Below are 16,491 nucleotides of genomic sequence, written 5' to 3' on the forward strand. Positions count from 1 at the left end.
CCCCTCTCTACTATACTGGACTGTATAACACCATACATAACCCCTCTCTACTATACTGAACCATACATAACCCCTCTCTACTATACTGAACCATACATAACCCCTCTCTACTATACTGGACTGTATAACACCATACATAACCCCTCTCTACTATACTGGACTGTATAACACCATACATAACCCCTCTCTACTATACTGAACCATACATAACCCCTCTCTACTATACTGGACTGTATAACACCATACATAACCCCTCTCTACTATACTGAACCATACATAACCCCTCTCTACTATACTGGACCATACATAACCCCTCTCTACTATACTGGACTGTATAACACCATACATAACCCCTCTCTACTATACTGGACCATACATAATCCCTCTCTACTATACTGAACCATACATAACCCCTCTCTACTATACTGGACTGTATAACACCATACATAACCCCTCTCTACTATACTGGACCATACATAACCCCTCTCGACTATACTGGACTGTATAACACCATACATAACCCCTCTCTACTATACTGAGCCATACATAACCCCTCTCTACTATACTGAACCATACATAACCCCTCTCTACTATACTGGACTGTATAACACCATACATAACCCCTCTCTACTATACTGAACCATACATAACCCCTCTCTACTATACTGAACCATACATAACCCCTCTCTACTATACTGGACCATACATAACCCCTCTATACTATACTGAACCATACATAACCCCTCTCTACTATACTGGACCATACATAACCCCTCTCTACTATACTGAACCATACATAACCCCTCTCTACTATACTGGACCATACATAACCCCTCTCTACTATACTGAACCATACATAACCCCTCTCTACTATACTGAACCATACATAACCCCTCTCTACTATACTGGACTGTATAACACCATACATAACCCCTCTCTACTATACTGAACCATACATAACCCCTCTCTACTATACTGAACCATACATAACCCCTCTCTACTATACTGGACTGTATAACACCATACATAACCCCTCTCTACTATACTGGACCGTACATAACCCCTCTCGACTATACTGGACTGTATAACACCATACATAACCCCTCTCTACTATACTGGACCATACATAACCCCTCTCTACTATACTGGACCATACATAACCCCTCTCTACTATACTGAACCATACATAACCCCTCTCTACTATACTGGACTGTATAACACCATACATAACCCCTCTACTATACTGGACTGTATAACACCATACATAACCCCTCTCTACTATACTGGACCATACATAACCCCTCTCTACTATACTGGACTGTATAACACCATACATAACCCCTCTCTACTATACTGAGCCATACATAACCCCTCTCTACTATACTGAACCATACATAACCCCTCTACTATACTGAACTGTATAACACCATACATAACCCCTCTCTACTATACTGAACCATACATAACCCCTCTCTACTATACTGGACTGTATAACACCATACATAACCCCTCTCTACTATACTGAACCATGCATAACCCCTCTCTACTATACTGGACTGTATAACACCATACATAACCCCTCTCTACTATACTGAACCATACATAACCCCTCTCTACTATACTGAACCATACATAACCCCTCTCTACTATACTGGACTGTATAACACCATACATAAACCCTCTCTACTATACTGGACTGTATAACACCATACATAACCCCTCTCTACTATACTGAACCATACATAACCCCTCTCTACTATACTGGACTGTATAACACCATACATAACCCCTCTCTACTATACTGAACCATACATAACCCCTCTCTACTATACTGGACCATACATAACCCCTCTCTACTATACTGGACTGTATAACACCATACATAACCCCTCTCTACTATACTGAATTGTATAACACCATACATAACCCCTCTCTACTATACTGAACCATACATAACCCCTCTCTACTATACTGAACCATACATAACCCCTCTCTACTATACTGAACTGTATAACACCATACATAACCCTTCTCTACTATACTGGACCATACATAACCCCTCTCTACTATACTGAACCATACATAACCCCTCTCTACTATACTGAACTGTATAACACCATACATAACCCCTCTCTACTATACTGGACCATACATAACCCCTCTCTACTATACTGAGCCATACATAACCCCTCTCTAATATACTGGACTGTGTAACACCATACATAACCCCTCTCTACTATACTGAGCCATACATAACCCCTCTCTACTATACTGAACCATACATAACCCCTCTCTACTATACTGGACTGTATAACACCATACATAACCCCTCTCTACTATACTGAACCATACATAACCCCTCTCTACTATACTGAACCATACATAACCCCTCTCTACTATACTGGACCATACATAACCCCTCTCTACTATACTGAACCATACATAACCCCTCTCTACTATACTGGACCATACATAACCCCTCTCTACTATACTGAACCATACATAACCCCTCTCTACTATACTGGACCATACATAACCCCTCTCTACTATACTGAACCATACATAACCCCTCTACTATACTGAACCATACATAACCCCTCTCTACTATACTGGACTGTATAACACCATACATAACCCCTCTCTACTATACTGAACCATACATAACCCCTCTCTACTGTACTGGACTGTATAACACCATACATAACCCCTCTCTACTATACTGAGCCATACATAACCCCTCTCTACTATACTGGACTGTATAACACCATACATAACCCCTCTCTACTATACTGAACCATACATAACCCCTCTCTACTATACTGGACTGTATAATACCATACATAACCCCTCTCTACTATACTGAACCATACATAACCCCTTCACATTTCACTGTATGATACAATGAATAACTTGTGGCCGAGTCCCAGATCTAGAAAATGATATGTTTACTACTATGTCCTTTGCCAAATGCCAAACCGACCCTTATCCCCTTCCCCTTTTTAAATTGTGCATTTCAAAGCCCTGTGTAGGTAAGCATTATCTTGCACTATATTTACCTGGAGTGGTGCTAAATGGAGATGGGTTGAGGAGGCTGGAGTTGCCATTGGCCAGGGGCATCATCATGGGAACCAGGAAGGGCACAGACGTCAGGGTGGGGTTAAGGGGCATCGGGGTCAGGACGGGCATGCCGACGAACAGATTTGGCATCGAGCCCATACCTGTGGAGTTAGAGAGAATGATATTATCCCACTGTCCCACGTATTCTCAAAACATCTCAGAGTAGGAGTGGTGATCGAGGATCAGTTTTACATCTTAATGAATAAGAGAGATGACCTGATCCTAGATCAACACTCCTGAGACTATGACCTGATCCTAGATCAAGACTCCTGAGACTATGACCTGATCCTAGATCACCACTCCTACCGAGACTATGACCTGATCCTAGATCACCACTCCTACCGAGACTATGACCTGATCCTAGATCAATACTCCTACTGAGACTCTTTATGACCTCATCCTAGATCAACACTCCTACTGAGACTATGACCTGATCCTAGATCAACATTCCTTCTCTGAGACTGCTTATACGGACCCTGACCACTGAGGTCACCATCCGTCTGGCCCTACCGGAGAATGCTGAAGACTTCATAATGGAGGTGGGCGTTGCAGTGGGTGGCTGCTTCATGCTGATTGGTAGAGAGGGGGGAAGGCCCCGCCCCTGCAGCCTCAGTTTAATCAGCTTCATGGCAATAGAGAACTCTAGTTGGTCCATCCTCCCATCACTACCCATATCAGCTAGGGACCTGGGGGGAGAGGAGGGGAGGAGAGAAAGAAGAGAGAGAGAGGAGGTGAGAGAGAGTAGGAGGAGATATAGAGGGCAAGAGGGGGACGTTATAAAGCCTAGAAAAACACTGATTTAGTATAGATCCACTCTAACGACAGGACACACAGCACCGCTCTAATGACAGGACACACAGGACCACTCTAATGACAGGACACACAGCGCCACTCTAATGACAGGACACACAGCACCACTCTAATGACAGGACACACAGCACCACTCTAATGACAGGACGACTCTAATGACAGGACACACAGCACCACTCTAATGACAGGACACACAGCACCACTCTAATGACAGGACACACAGCACCGCTCTAATGACAGGACACACAGCACCGCTATAATGTAGGGACACACAGCACCGCTCTAATGACAGGACACACAGCACCACTCTAATGACAGGACACACAGCACCGCTCTAATGACAGGACACACAGCACCACTCTAATGACAGGACACACAGCACCACTCTAATGACAGGACACACAGCACCACTCTAATGACAGGACACACAGCACCGCTCTAATGACAGGACACACAGCACCACTCTAACAACAGGACACACAGCACCGCTCTAATGACAGGACACACAGCACCGCTCTAATGACAGGACACACAGCACCGCTATAATGTAGGGACACACAGCACCGCTCTAATGACAGGACACACAGCACCACTCTAATGACAGGACACACAGCACCGCTCTAATGACAGGACACACAGCACCACTCTAATGACAGGACACACAGCACCACTCTAATGACAGGACACACAGCACCACTCTAATGACAGGACACACAGCACCGCTCTAATGACAGGACACACAGCACCACTCTAATGACAGGACACACAGCACCGCTATAATGACAGGACACACAGCACCGCTCTAATGACAGGACACACAGCACCGCTATAATGTTGGGACACACAGCACCACTCTAATGACAGGACACACAGCACCGCTCTAATGACAGAACACACAGCACCACTCTAATGACAGGACACACAGCACCGCTCTAATGACAGGACCGCTCTAACGACAGGACACACAGCACCACTCCAATGACAGGACACACAGCACCACTCTAATGACAGGACACACAGCACCACTCTAATGACAGGACACACAGCACCACTCTAATGACAGGACACATGGCACTCCTCTAACAACAGGACACAGCACCGCTCTACTGACAGGACACACAGCACCGCTCTAATGACAGGACACACAGTACCGCTCTAATGACAGGACACACAGTACCACTCTAATGACAGCACCGCTCTAATGACAGGACACACAGCACCACTCTAATGACAGGACACACAGCACCACTCTAATGACAGGACCGCTCTAACGACAGGACACACAGCACCACTAACAACAGGACACACAGCACCGCTCTAATGACAGGACACACAGCACCACTCTAATGACAGGACACACAGCACCACTCTAATGACAGGACACACAGCACCGCTCTAATGACAGGACACACAGCACCACTCTAATGACAGGGCACACAGCACCACTCTAACAACAGGACACACAGCACCGCTCTAATGACAGGACACACAGCACCGCTCTAATGACAGGACACACAGCACTACTCTAACAACAGGACACACAGCACCGCTCTAATGACAGCACCGCTCTAATGACAGCACCGCTCTAATGACAGGACACACAGCACCACTCTAATGACAGGACACACAGCACCACTCTAACGACAGGACACACAGCACCGCTCTAATGACAGCACCGCTCTAATGACAGGACACATAGCACCGCTCTAACGACAGGACACACAGCACCACTCTAACAACAGGACACACAGCACCACTCTAACGACAGGACACACAGCACCGCTCTAACAACAGGACACACAGCACCACTCTAATGACAGGACACACAGCACCGCTCTAATGACAGGACACACAGCACCACTCTAATGACAGCACCGCTCTAATGACAGGACACATAGCACCGCTCTAATGACAGGACACACAGCACCACTCTAACAACAGGACACACAGCACCACTCTAATGACAGGACACATAGCACCGCTCTAATGACAGGACACACAGCACCACTCTAACAACAGGACACACAGCACCACTCTAACAACAGGACCGCTCTAACAACAAGACACACAGCACCGCTCTAATGACAGGACACACAGCACCACTCTAACGACAAGACAGTGTTTCCACCTAGGGGGGGCCGGGGTGTGTTTCCACCTAGGGGGGGCCGGGGTGTGTTTCCACCCAGAGGGGGGGGCCGGGGTGTGTTTCCACCCAGAGGGGGGGGGGGGGGGGGGGGGGCAGGGTGTGTTTCCACCCAGGGGCGGGGGCCGAGGTGTGTTTCCACCAAGAGGGGGGGGCCGGGGTGTGTTTCCACCCAGGGGGGGTGGGGGGGGGGGGGGGTTCCACCCAGGGGGGGCCGGGGTGTGTGTTTTCTCACCAGATCTCAGCCAGGACTGAAGGAGGAAGACCAGACTGGAGGAAGAACTGACTCGCCTGTTCACCTACACAACACAACACACACCTGTTAGACACACACACACGCCTATAAGACACACACACGCACACACACCTGTTAGACACACACACACACACGCCTATAAGACACACACACACACACCTGTTAGATACACACACACCTGTTAGATACACACACACCTGTTAGATACACACACACCTATTAGATACACACACACAAACACACACCTGTTAGATACACACACACCTGTTAGAAACACACACACCTGTTAGAAACACACACACCTGTTAGATACACACACACACACACACACACACCTGTTAGATACACACACGCACACCTGTTAGATACACACACACCTGTTAGATACACACACACCTGTTAGATACACACACACACACCTGTTAGATACACACACACACACACACACCTGTTAGATACACACACACACACACCTGTTAGATACACACACACACACACACACACCTGTTAGATACACACACACACACCTGTTAGATACACACACACACACGCACACCTGTTAGATACTCACACACCTGTTAAATACACACACACACACACACACCTGTTAGATACACACACACACACACACTTGTTGGATACACACACACACACACACACACTTGTTGGATACACACACACACACACACTTGTTGGATACACACACACACACACACTTGTTAGATACACACTCATAAACATATACGCACACACACACCTGTTAGATACACACACACTTGTTAGATACACACCTGTTATACACACACACATCTGTTAGACACACACACACACACACACACACACACACACACACACACACACCTGTTATATACACACACACCTGTTAGATACACATACACACACATCTGTTAGATACAAACACAGACACCTGTTAGATACACACCTGTTATACACACACACACACACACACACACACACACACATCTGTTAGATACAAACACACACACCTGTTAGATACACACACACCTGTTAGATACACACACACCTGTTAGATACACACACACCTGTTAGATACACACACACACCTGTTAGATACACACCTGTTAGATACACACACACACCTGGACCTGTTAGATACACGGTCAGGTCAGGTATGTGATTTGGAGACTCACCCGATATGTATCCCAGGACAGGTGTCAGAGAGTTAAACTGTTTATCATGTTTCAGCCTCTCCTCTGGACTGATGTTCCACATGCTGACTGCATCTATAGAGACAGGAGGGAGGGAGAGAGAGGGATGGGGAGAGAGGGGAGGACGGGGAGAGAGGGGAGGACGGGGAGAGAGAGGGACGGGGAGAGAGAGGGACGGGGAGAGAGAGGAGGACAGGGAGAGAGAGGGACGGGGAGAGAGAGGGACGGGGAGAGAGGGGAGGACGGGGAGAGAGGGGAGGGGATGACGGGGAGAGAGAGGGGAGGACGGGGAGAGAGGGAGGGAGTGGGGAAGGGGAGGAGGGACAGAGGGTAGGGGGAGTAGAAAATGAATATATCAGAAGAATCTTTCATACTATATAATCAATTAGTAATGGTTCATATGAAGCCAATTTGTGTATTTATTTTTGAATTATTAGGTAAAGTGAGTTTTACATTATTGTTGAGGGGATCAGATGGGTCCCCAATGGCACCCTACTCCCTATAGGCTTAGACCAAAGTAGTGCATCCTACTCCCTATAGGCTTAGACCAAAGTAGTGTACCCTACTCCCAATAGGCTTAGACCAAAGTAGTGCACCCTACTCCCAATAGGCTTAGACCAAAGTAGTGCACCCTATTCCCAATAGGCTTAGACCAAAGTAGTGCACCCTACTCCCTATAGGCTTAGACCAAAGTAGTGCACCCTACTCCCTATAGGCTTAGACCAAAGTAGTGCACCCTACTCCCTATAGGCTTAGACCAAAGTAGTGTACCCTACTCCCAATAGGCTTAGACCAAAGTAGTGTACCCTACTCCCAATAGGCTTAGACCAAAGTAGTGTACCCTACTCCCAATAGGCTTAGACCAAAGTAGTGCATTTGGGAGGCAGCCAGGATCAGGCATCACTAATTGATCCAGATAGCAAAAATGCATGATGAGGTATATTTCCAGAATTTACTGTAGAAAACCGAGTGGATGGGAAATATATCTCTGACTCTGATGGAGATTTCTGCTCCTCCCTACAAGTTGTGTATATTGGGTTGTCTACTCCAGTGCCTGGTCCCAGCTGTTTGTGCTGCTGTAACCTACTACTGCTCCTTGTCTGTGGATGGGGAGGCTGTGGAGTGTTGAAGAATGGGGAGGCTGTGGACTGTTGTGAAGTACGGGGAGGCTGTGGACTGTTGTGAAGTACGGGGAGGCTGTGGACTGTTGTGAAGTACGGGGAGGCTGTGGACTGTTGTGAAGTACGGGGAGGCTGTGGGACTGTTGAAGTACGGGGAGGCTGTGGACTGTTGAAGTACGGGGAGGCTGTGGACTGTTGAAGTATGGGGAGGCTGTGGACTGTTGTGAAGTATGGGGAGGCTGTAGGGACATTTTCCCTTCCCCGTGGCTTTGTGATGTGTTCAGGTTATTAATCAACCTACCAATGTATTTACAAACACTAAGATCATCCACATGTATCGATCACATTTTTACTAATATTGTAGAACTTTGTTCTAAAGCTGTATCTGAACCCATTGCATGCAGTGATCACAATATAGTGGTTATATACAGGAAAGCTAAAGTTCCATCAACTGGGCCTAAAATAATGTATAAGAGATCATACAAATTATTTTGCCCTGACTTTTGTATATTTTTGCGTACATATTTGTTGGTCTGATGTGATTAATGAGGAGCATCCAGACGCTGCACTTGATGAATTTATGAAATTGCTTCTTCCAATTATTGATAAACATTCACCTGTTAAGGAACTGACTGTTAGAACTGTTAAGGCTCCAGGGTAGCCGTCTACTCTTTTCTATTTTTTACCAAAGACTTGTCACTGGCATTAAACAAAGCATGCTGTAGGCACTGGGGCATTATCTGAGCAGACACCTGCCTACTGCTGTTTTCGTCCATCCACTTGACATTGTGCCTTGGCTGTTTTTGGACAACTGCCAAACTTGAACTCCACTTGACCGGAGTCTTTTGGACTCTCCCGCTGCCTGGTGTAGCGCTTACCACCCTCTCTGCTTTCCACCGGCCTGTACTGAAAACTACCTCCCCTCCAAGGTGCTTCTCTCCTTTCCACCAGCCTGTACTGAAAACTACCTCCCCTCCAAGGTGCTTCTCTCCTTTCCACCAGCCTGTACTGAAAACTACCTTCCCCAAGGTGCTTCTCTGCTTTCCACCAGCCTGTACTGAAAACTACCTCCCCCAAGGTGCTTCTCTCCTTTCCACCAGCCTGTACTGAAAACTACCTCCCCTCCAAGGTGCTTCTCTCCTTTCCACCAGCCTGTACTGGAAACTACCTCCCCCAAGGTGCTTCTCTCCTTTCCAACAGCCTGTACTGAAAACTACCTCCCCTCCAAGGTGCTTCTCTGCTTTCCACCAGCCTGTACTGAAAACTACCTCCCCTCCAAGGTGCTTCTCTGCTTTCCACCAGCCTGTACTGAAAACTACCTCCCCCAAGGTGCTTCTCTGCTTTCCACCAGCCTGTACTGGAAACTACCTCCCCTCCAAGGTGCTTCTCTCCTTTCCACCAGCCTGTACTGAAAACTACCTCCCCTCCAAGGTTCTTCTCTGCTTTCCACCAGCCTGTACTGAAAACTACCTCCCCCAAGGTGCTTCTCTCCTTTCCACCAGCCTGTACTGAAAACTACCTCCCCTCCAAGGTGCTTCTCTCCTTTCCACCAGCCTGTACTGGAAACTACCTCCCCCAAGGTGCTTCTCTCCTTTCCAACAGCCTGTACTGAAAACTACCTCCCCTCCAAGGTGCTTCTCTGCTTTCCACCAGCCTGTACTGAAAACTACCTCCCCTCCAAGGTGCTTCTCTGCTTTCCACCAGCCTGTACTGAAAACTACCTTCCCCAAGGTGCATCTCTGCTTTCCACCGGCCTGTTCTGAAAACTACCTCCCCCAAGGTGCTTCTCTGCTTTCCACCAGCCTGTACTGAAAACGACCTCCCCTCCAAGGTGCTTCTCTCCTTTCCACCAGCCTGTACTGGAAACTACCTCCCCTCCAAGGTGCTTCTCTCCTTTCCACCAGCCTGTACTGAAAACTACCTCCCCTCCAAGGTGCTTCTCTCCTTTCCACCAGCCTGTACTGAAAACTACCTCCCCCAAGGTTCTTCTCTCCTTTCCACCAGCCTGTACTGAAAACTACCTCCCCCAAGGTGCTTCTCTCCTTTCCACCAGCCTGTACTGAAAACTACCTCCCCCAAGGTGCTTCTCTCCTTTCCACCAGCCTGTACTGGAAACTACCTCCCCTCCAAGGTGCTTCTCTCCTTTCCACCAGCCTGTACTGAAAACTACCTCCCCCAAGGTGCTTCTCTGCTTTCCACCAGCCTGTACTGGAAACTACCTCCCCTCCAAGGTGCTTCTCTCCTTTCCACCAGCCTGTACTGAAAACTACCTCCCCTCCAAGGTTCTTCTCTGCTTTCCACCAGCCTGTACTGAAAACTACCTCCCCCAAGGTGCTTCTCTCCTTTCCACCAGCCTGTACTGAAAACTACCTCCCCTCCAAGGTGCTTCTCTCCTTTCCACCAGCCTGTACTGGAAACTACCTCCCCCAAGGTGCTTCTCTCCTTTCCAACAGCCTGTACTGAAAACTACCTCCCCTCCAAGGTGCTTCTCTGCTTTCCACCAGCCTGTACTGAAAACTACCTCCCCTCCAAGGTGCTTCTCTGCTTTCCACCAGCCTGTACTGAAAACTACCTTCCCCAAGGTGCATCTCTGCTTTCCACCGGCCTGTTCTGAAAACTACCTCCCCCAAGGTGCTTCTCTGCTTTCCACCAGCCTGTACTGAAAACGACCTCCCCTCCAAGGTGCTTCTCTCCTTTCCACCAGCCTGTACTGGAAACTACCTCCCCTCCAAGGTGCTTCTCTCCTTTCCACCAGCCTGTACTGAAAACTACCTCCCCTCCAAGGTGCTTCTCTCCTTTCCACCAGCCTGTACTGAAAACTACCTCCCCCAAGGTTCTTCTCTCCTTTCCACCAGCCTGTACTGAAAACTACCTCCCCCAAGGTGCTTCTCTCCTTTCCACCAGCCTGTACTGAAAACTACCTCCCCCAAGGTGCTTCTCTCCTTTCCACCAGCCTGTACTGGAAACTACCTCCCCTCCAAGGTGCTTCTCTCCTTTCCACCAGCCTGTACTGAAAACTACCTCCCCCAAGGTGCTTCTCTCCTTTCCACCAGCCTGTACTGAAAACTACCTCCCCTCCAAGGTGCTTCTCTCCTTTCCACCAGCCTGTACTGAAAACTACCTCCCCCAAGGTTCTTCTCTGCTTTCCACCAGCCTGTACTGAAAACTACCTCCCCCAAGGTGCTTCTCTGCTTTCCACCAGCCTGTACTGAAAACTACCTCCCCTCCAAGGTTCTTCTCTGCTTTCCACCAGCCTGTACTGAAAACTACCTCCCCGAAGGTGCTTCTCTCCTTTCCACCAGCCTGTACTGAAAACTACCTCCCCTCCAAGGTGCTTCTCTCCTTTCCACCAGCCTGTACTGGAAACTACCTCCCCCAAGGTGCTTCTCTCCTTTCCAACAGCCTGTACTGAAAACTACCTCCCCTCCAAGGTGCTTCTCTGCTTTCCACCAGCCTGTACTGAAAACTACCTCCCCTCCAAGGTGCTTCTCTGCTTTCCACCAGCCTGTACTGAAAACTACCTCCCCCAAGGTGCTTCTCTGCTTTCCACCAGCCTGTACTGGAAACTACCTCCCCTCCAAGGTGCTTCTCTCCTTTCCACCAGCCTGTACTGAAAACTACCTCCCCTCCAAGGTTCTTCTCTGCTTTCCACCAGCCTGTACTGAAAACTACCTTCCCCAAGGTGCATCTCTGCTTTCCACCAGCCTGTTCTGAAAACTACCTCCCCCAAGGTGCTTCTCTGCTTTCCACCAGCCTGTACTGAAAACGACCTCCCCTCCAAGGTGCTTCTCTCCTTTCCACCAGCCTGTACTGGAAACTACCTCCCCTCCAAGGTGCTTCTCTCCTTTCCACCAGCCTGTACTGAAAACTACCTCCCCTCCAAGGTGTTTCTCTCCTTTCCACCAGCCTGTACTGAAAACTACCTCCCCCAAGGTGCTTCTCTGCTTTCCACCAGCCTGTACTGAAAACTACCTCCCCCAAGGTGCTTCTCTCCTTTCCACCAGCCTGTACTGAAAACTACCTCCCCCAAGGTGCTTCTCTCCTTTCCACCAGCCTGTACTGAAAACTACCTCCCCCAAGGTGCTTCTCTCCTTTCCACCAGCCTGTACTGGAAACTACCTCCCCTCCAAGGTGCTTCTCTCCTTTCCACCAGCCTGTACTGAAAACTACCTCCCCCAAGGTGCTTCTCTCCTTTCCACCAGCCTGTACTGAAAACTACCTCCCCTCCAAGGTGCTTCTCTCCTTTCCACCAGCCTGTACTGAAAACTACCTCCCCCAAGGTTCTTCTCTGCTTTCCACCAGCCTGTACTGAAAACTACCTCCCCTCCAAGGTGCTTCTCTGCTTTCCACCAGCCTGTACTGGAAACTACCTCCCCCAAGGTGCTTCTCTGCTTTCCACCAGCCTGTACTGGAAACTACCTCCCCTCCAAGGTGCTTCTCTCCTTTCCACCAGCCTGTACTGAAAACTACCTCCCCTCCAAGGTTATTCTCTGCTTTCCACCAGCCTGTACTGAAAACTACCTCCCCCAAGGTGCTTCTCTCCTTTCCACCAGCCTGTACTGAAAACTACCTCCCCTCCAAGGTGCTTCTCTCCTTTCCACCAGCCTGTACTGGAAACTACCTCCCCCAAGGTGCTTCTCTCCTTTCCAACAGCCTGTACTGAAAACTACCTCCCCTCCAAGGTGCTTCTCTGCTTTCCACCAGCCTGTACTGAAAACTACCTCCCCTCCAAGGTGCTTCTCTGCTTTCCACCAGCCTGTACTGAAAACTACCTCCCCCAAGGTGCTTCTCTGCTTTCCACCAGCCTGTACTGGAAACTACCTCCCCTCCAAGGTGCTTCTCTCCTTTCCACCAGCCTGTACTGAAAACTACCTCCCCCCCAAGGTGCATCTCTGCTTTCCACCAGCCTGTTCTGAAAACTACCTCCCCCAAGGTGCTTCTCTGCTTTCCACCAGCCTGTACTGAAAACGACCTCCCCTCCAAGGTGCTTCTCTCCTTTCCACCAGCCTGTACTGGAAACTACCTCCCCTCCAAGGTGCTTCTCTCCTTTCCACCAGCCTGTACTGAAAACTACCTCCCCTCCAAGGTGCTTCTCTCCTTTCCACCAGCCTGTACTGAAAACTACCTCCCCCAAGGTGCTTCTCTGCTTTCCACCAGCCTGTACTGAAAACTACCTCCCCCAAGGTGCTTCTCTCCTTTCCACCAGCCTGTACTGAAAACTACCTCCCCCAAGGTTCTTCTCTCCTTTCCACCAGCCTGTACTGAAAACTACCTCCCCCAAGGTGCTTCTCTCCTTTCCACCAGCCTGTACTGAAAACTACCTCCCCCAAGGTGCTTCTCTCCTTTCCACCAGCCTGTACTGGAAACTACCTCCCCTCCAAGGTGCTTCTCTCCTTTCCACCAGCCTGTACTGAAAACTACCTCCCCCAAGGTGCTTCTCTCCTTTCCACCAGCCTGTACTGAAAACTACCTCCCCTCCAAGGTGCTTCTCTCCTTTCCACCAGCCTGTACTGAAAACTACCTCCCCCAAGGTTCTTCTCTGCTTTCCACCAGCCTGTACTGAAAACTACCTCCCCCAAGGTTCTTCTCTGCTTTCCACCAACCTGTACTGAAAACTACCTCCCCCAAGGTGCTTCTCTCCTTTCCACCAGCCTGTACTGAAAACTACCTCCCCTCCAAGGTGCTTCTCTCCTGGCTATCATACTGGTAACTACCTCCCCTCCAAGGTGCTTCTCTCCTGGCTATCATACTGGTAACTACCTCCCCTCCAAGGTGCTTCTCTCCTGGCTATCATACTGGTAACTCGGCCTCTGTTGCATTGCTGTTTTGATGGGCCCCACCATTTAATCACATTGAGTAAGTCCCCGCTCTCTCCTTGCTGTTGTTATGCTGGCCAGTTTTGTGAACTTCGTTGTGTTTATTTTGGGTCCTAGTGCCGGCTGGGTTCTAGTCCGTGGTTGTGTTTATTGTGGGTCCTAGTGCCGGCTGGGTTCTAGTCTGTGGTTGTGTTTATTGTGGGTCCTAGTGTCGGCTGGGTTCTAGTCTGTGGTTGTGTTTATTGTGGGTCCTAGTGCTGGCTGGGTTCTAGTCTGTGGTTGTGTTTATTGTGGGTCCTAGTGCTGGGTGGGTTCTAGTCTGTGGTTGGGTTCTCGCTTACTGCATACAACTGTGTGATTCAATCTAACTAACTAACTATCACACTGTGTGGATTGATTGACTTTTAGCTGATTCCTCACCAACCTATGCATGGAGTTTTTCCAAAATGGCATCTACCACTTTCTGCCATTCTGTCATTCTGGGGAAACTGGCAGCAACCAACTCAGAGACTATGACCGTTTCATCCCATGTGGGAGCTGCACCTATACTAGGAGGATAGGTGCAAGGACGCTTTAAGAGCAGCTACTGATCCTGCCACCCAGTGGAGGTATGACACACACCGTAAGCCCAGCACAAGGCAGTGGTCTTTGGTGAATGGGTCTGAAATTACTTTGGGTGATCCCATCCTGTTGACCAACAGTTTCACCCACCTGCTTCCAGAGGTTCCTGCTCCTTCATCCTCTACCCTGTGCTTCCGGGGGGGGGGGGGGGGGGGGGGGGACTTCGATGAAGGATATCACAGGATTTCTTCCGTCCGTCCTACATCATCAGCCAAGGGCTGCTGCTGTCGTAGTGCATGTGGGGTCAAATGCCATCAAAAAAAGGGTCAGAGATGATGAAACAGGATTTTCTAGAGCTAATCAACACCCTGACCAGATCTGAGAAGCAGCCAATTATCTCTGGCCCCGTGCCGCTGCTGGGTCGCGGCTACAGCAGCCTCTTAGCACTTCATATCTGGCTTAAATACTACTGCCGCTCTGTTGGTAAAACTTTAATTCACACTTTTTGGAAACAAAAGCTGGTCTACAGGGATAATGGACCCAAATCATCTAGGAACCGACCCTCTCAGGTAATACCTCCCATCCTCTCTGTTGTCTCTATAAACCAAAGGTTTTGTCAGTTGTCATCTTGTACACATTCGTTTGAACTCCACTCTTAGATCTGCTTTTGTTAGCTCTAAAGAGAAGGCCTCTGTGATCTGCTGACCCAGTGCTTTTAGTTCAAAGGTGAATTCCATAAACCCCCCCCCCCCCCCTTAGAAGTCTGTTTATAACATTCCATCAAATCAAATTGTATTTGTCATATATAGTTGAAGTAGGAAGTTTACATACACCTTAGCCAAATATATTTAAACTCAGTATTTGACCATTCCTGACATTTAATACCCTAGTAAAAAGTCCCTGTCTCAGGTCAGTTAGGATCACCACTTTATTTTAAGAATGTGAAATGTCAGAATAATAGTTGAGAGATTGATTTATTTCAGCTTTAATTTCTTTCATCACATTCCCAGTGGGTAAGAAGTTTACATACACTCAAATAGTATTTGGTAGAATTGCCTTTAAATTGTTTAACTTGAGTCAAACATTTTGGGTAGCCTTCCACAAGCGTCCCATAATAAATTGGGTGAATTCTGGCCCATTCCTCCTGACAGAGCTGGTGTAACCGAGTCAGGTTTGTAGGCCTCCTTGCACGCACACGGTTTTTCAGTTCTGCCCACAAATGTTCTATAGGATTGAGGTGATGGCTTTGCGATGGCCACTTCAATACCTTGACTTTGTTGTACTTAAGCCATTTTGCCACAACTTTGGAAGTATGCTTGGGGTATTTGTCCATTTGGAAGAACCATTTGCAACTAAGCTTTAACTTCCTGATGGATGTCTTGAGCTGTTGCTTCAATATATCCACATTTTCTTTCCACGTGATGCCATCCATTTTGTGAAGTGCACCAGTGCCTCCTGCAGCAAAGCACCCCCACAA

At 48.4% G+C, this 16,491-nt stretch overlaps 1 protein-coding gene across 1 annotated transcript in view; it reads right to left on the reverse strand.

The window, feature by feature from the left end:
• LOC110513701 (intersectin-2-like) overlaps positions 1-15,743 on the reverse strand; it is an 80,403-nt gene extending 64,660 nt beyond the window's left edge. The window contains exons 1-5 of the mRNA XM_090242423.1: positions 15,165-15,743; positions 7,499-7,591; positions 6,306-6,369; positions 3,628-3,803; positions 3,057-3,218 (exon numbers count right to left, since the gene is read on the reverse strand). Coding sequence (XP_090098549.1) covers positions 3,057-3,218; positions 3,628-3,803; positions 6,306-6,369; positions 7,499-7,591; positions 15,165-15,192 — 523 coding nt within the window. The 5' untranslated portion in view covers positions 15,193-15,743. The remainder of the gene's footprint in view (positions 1-3,056; positions 3,219-3,627; positions 3,804-6,305; positions 6,370-7,498; positions 7,592-15,164) is intronic.
• Positions 15,744-16,491: the final 748 nt, after the last annotated feature.

This window comes from Oncorhynchus mykiss, chromosome 8 (genome assembly GCF_057628025.1).
Source record: "Oncorhynchus mykiss isolate SJ-2025 chromosome 8, ASM5762802v1, whole genome shotgun sequence".
Lineage (NCBI taxonomy): Eukaryota > Metazoa > Chordata > Actinopteri > Salmoniformes > Salmonidae > Oncorhynchus > Oncorhynchus mykiss.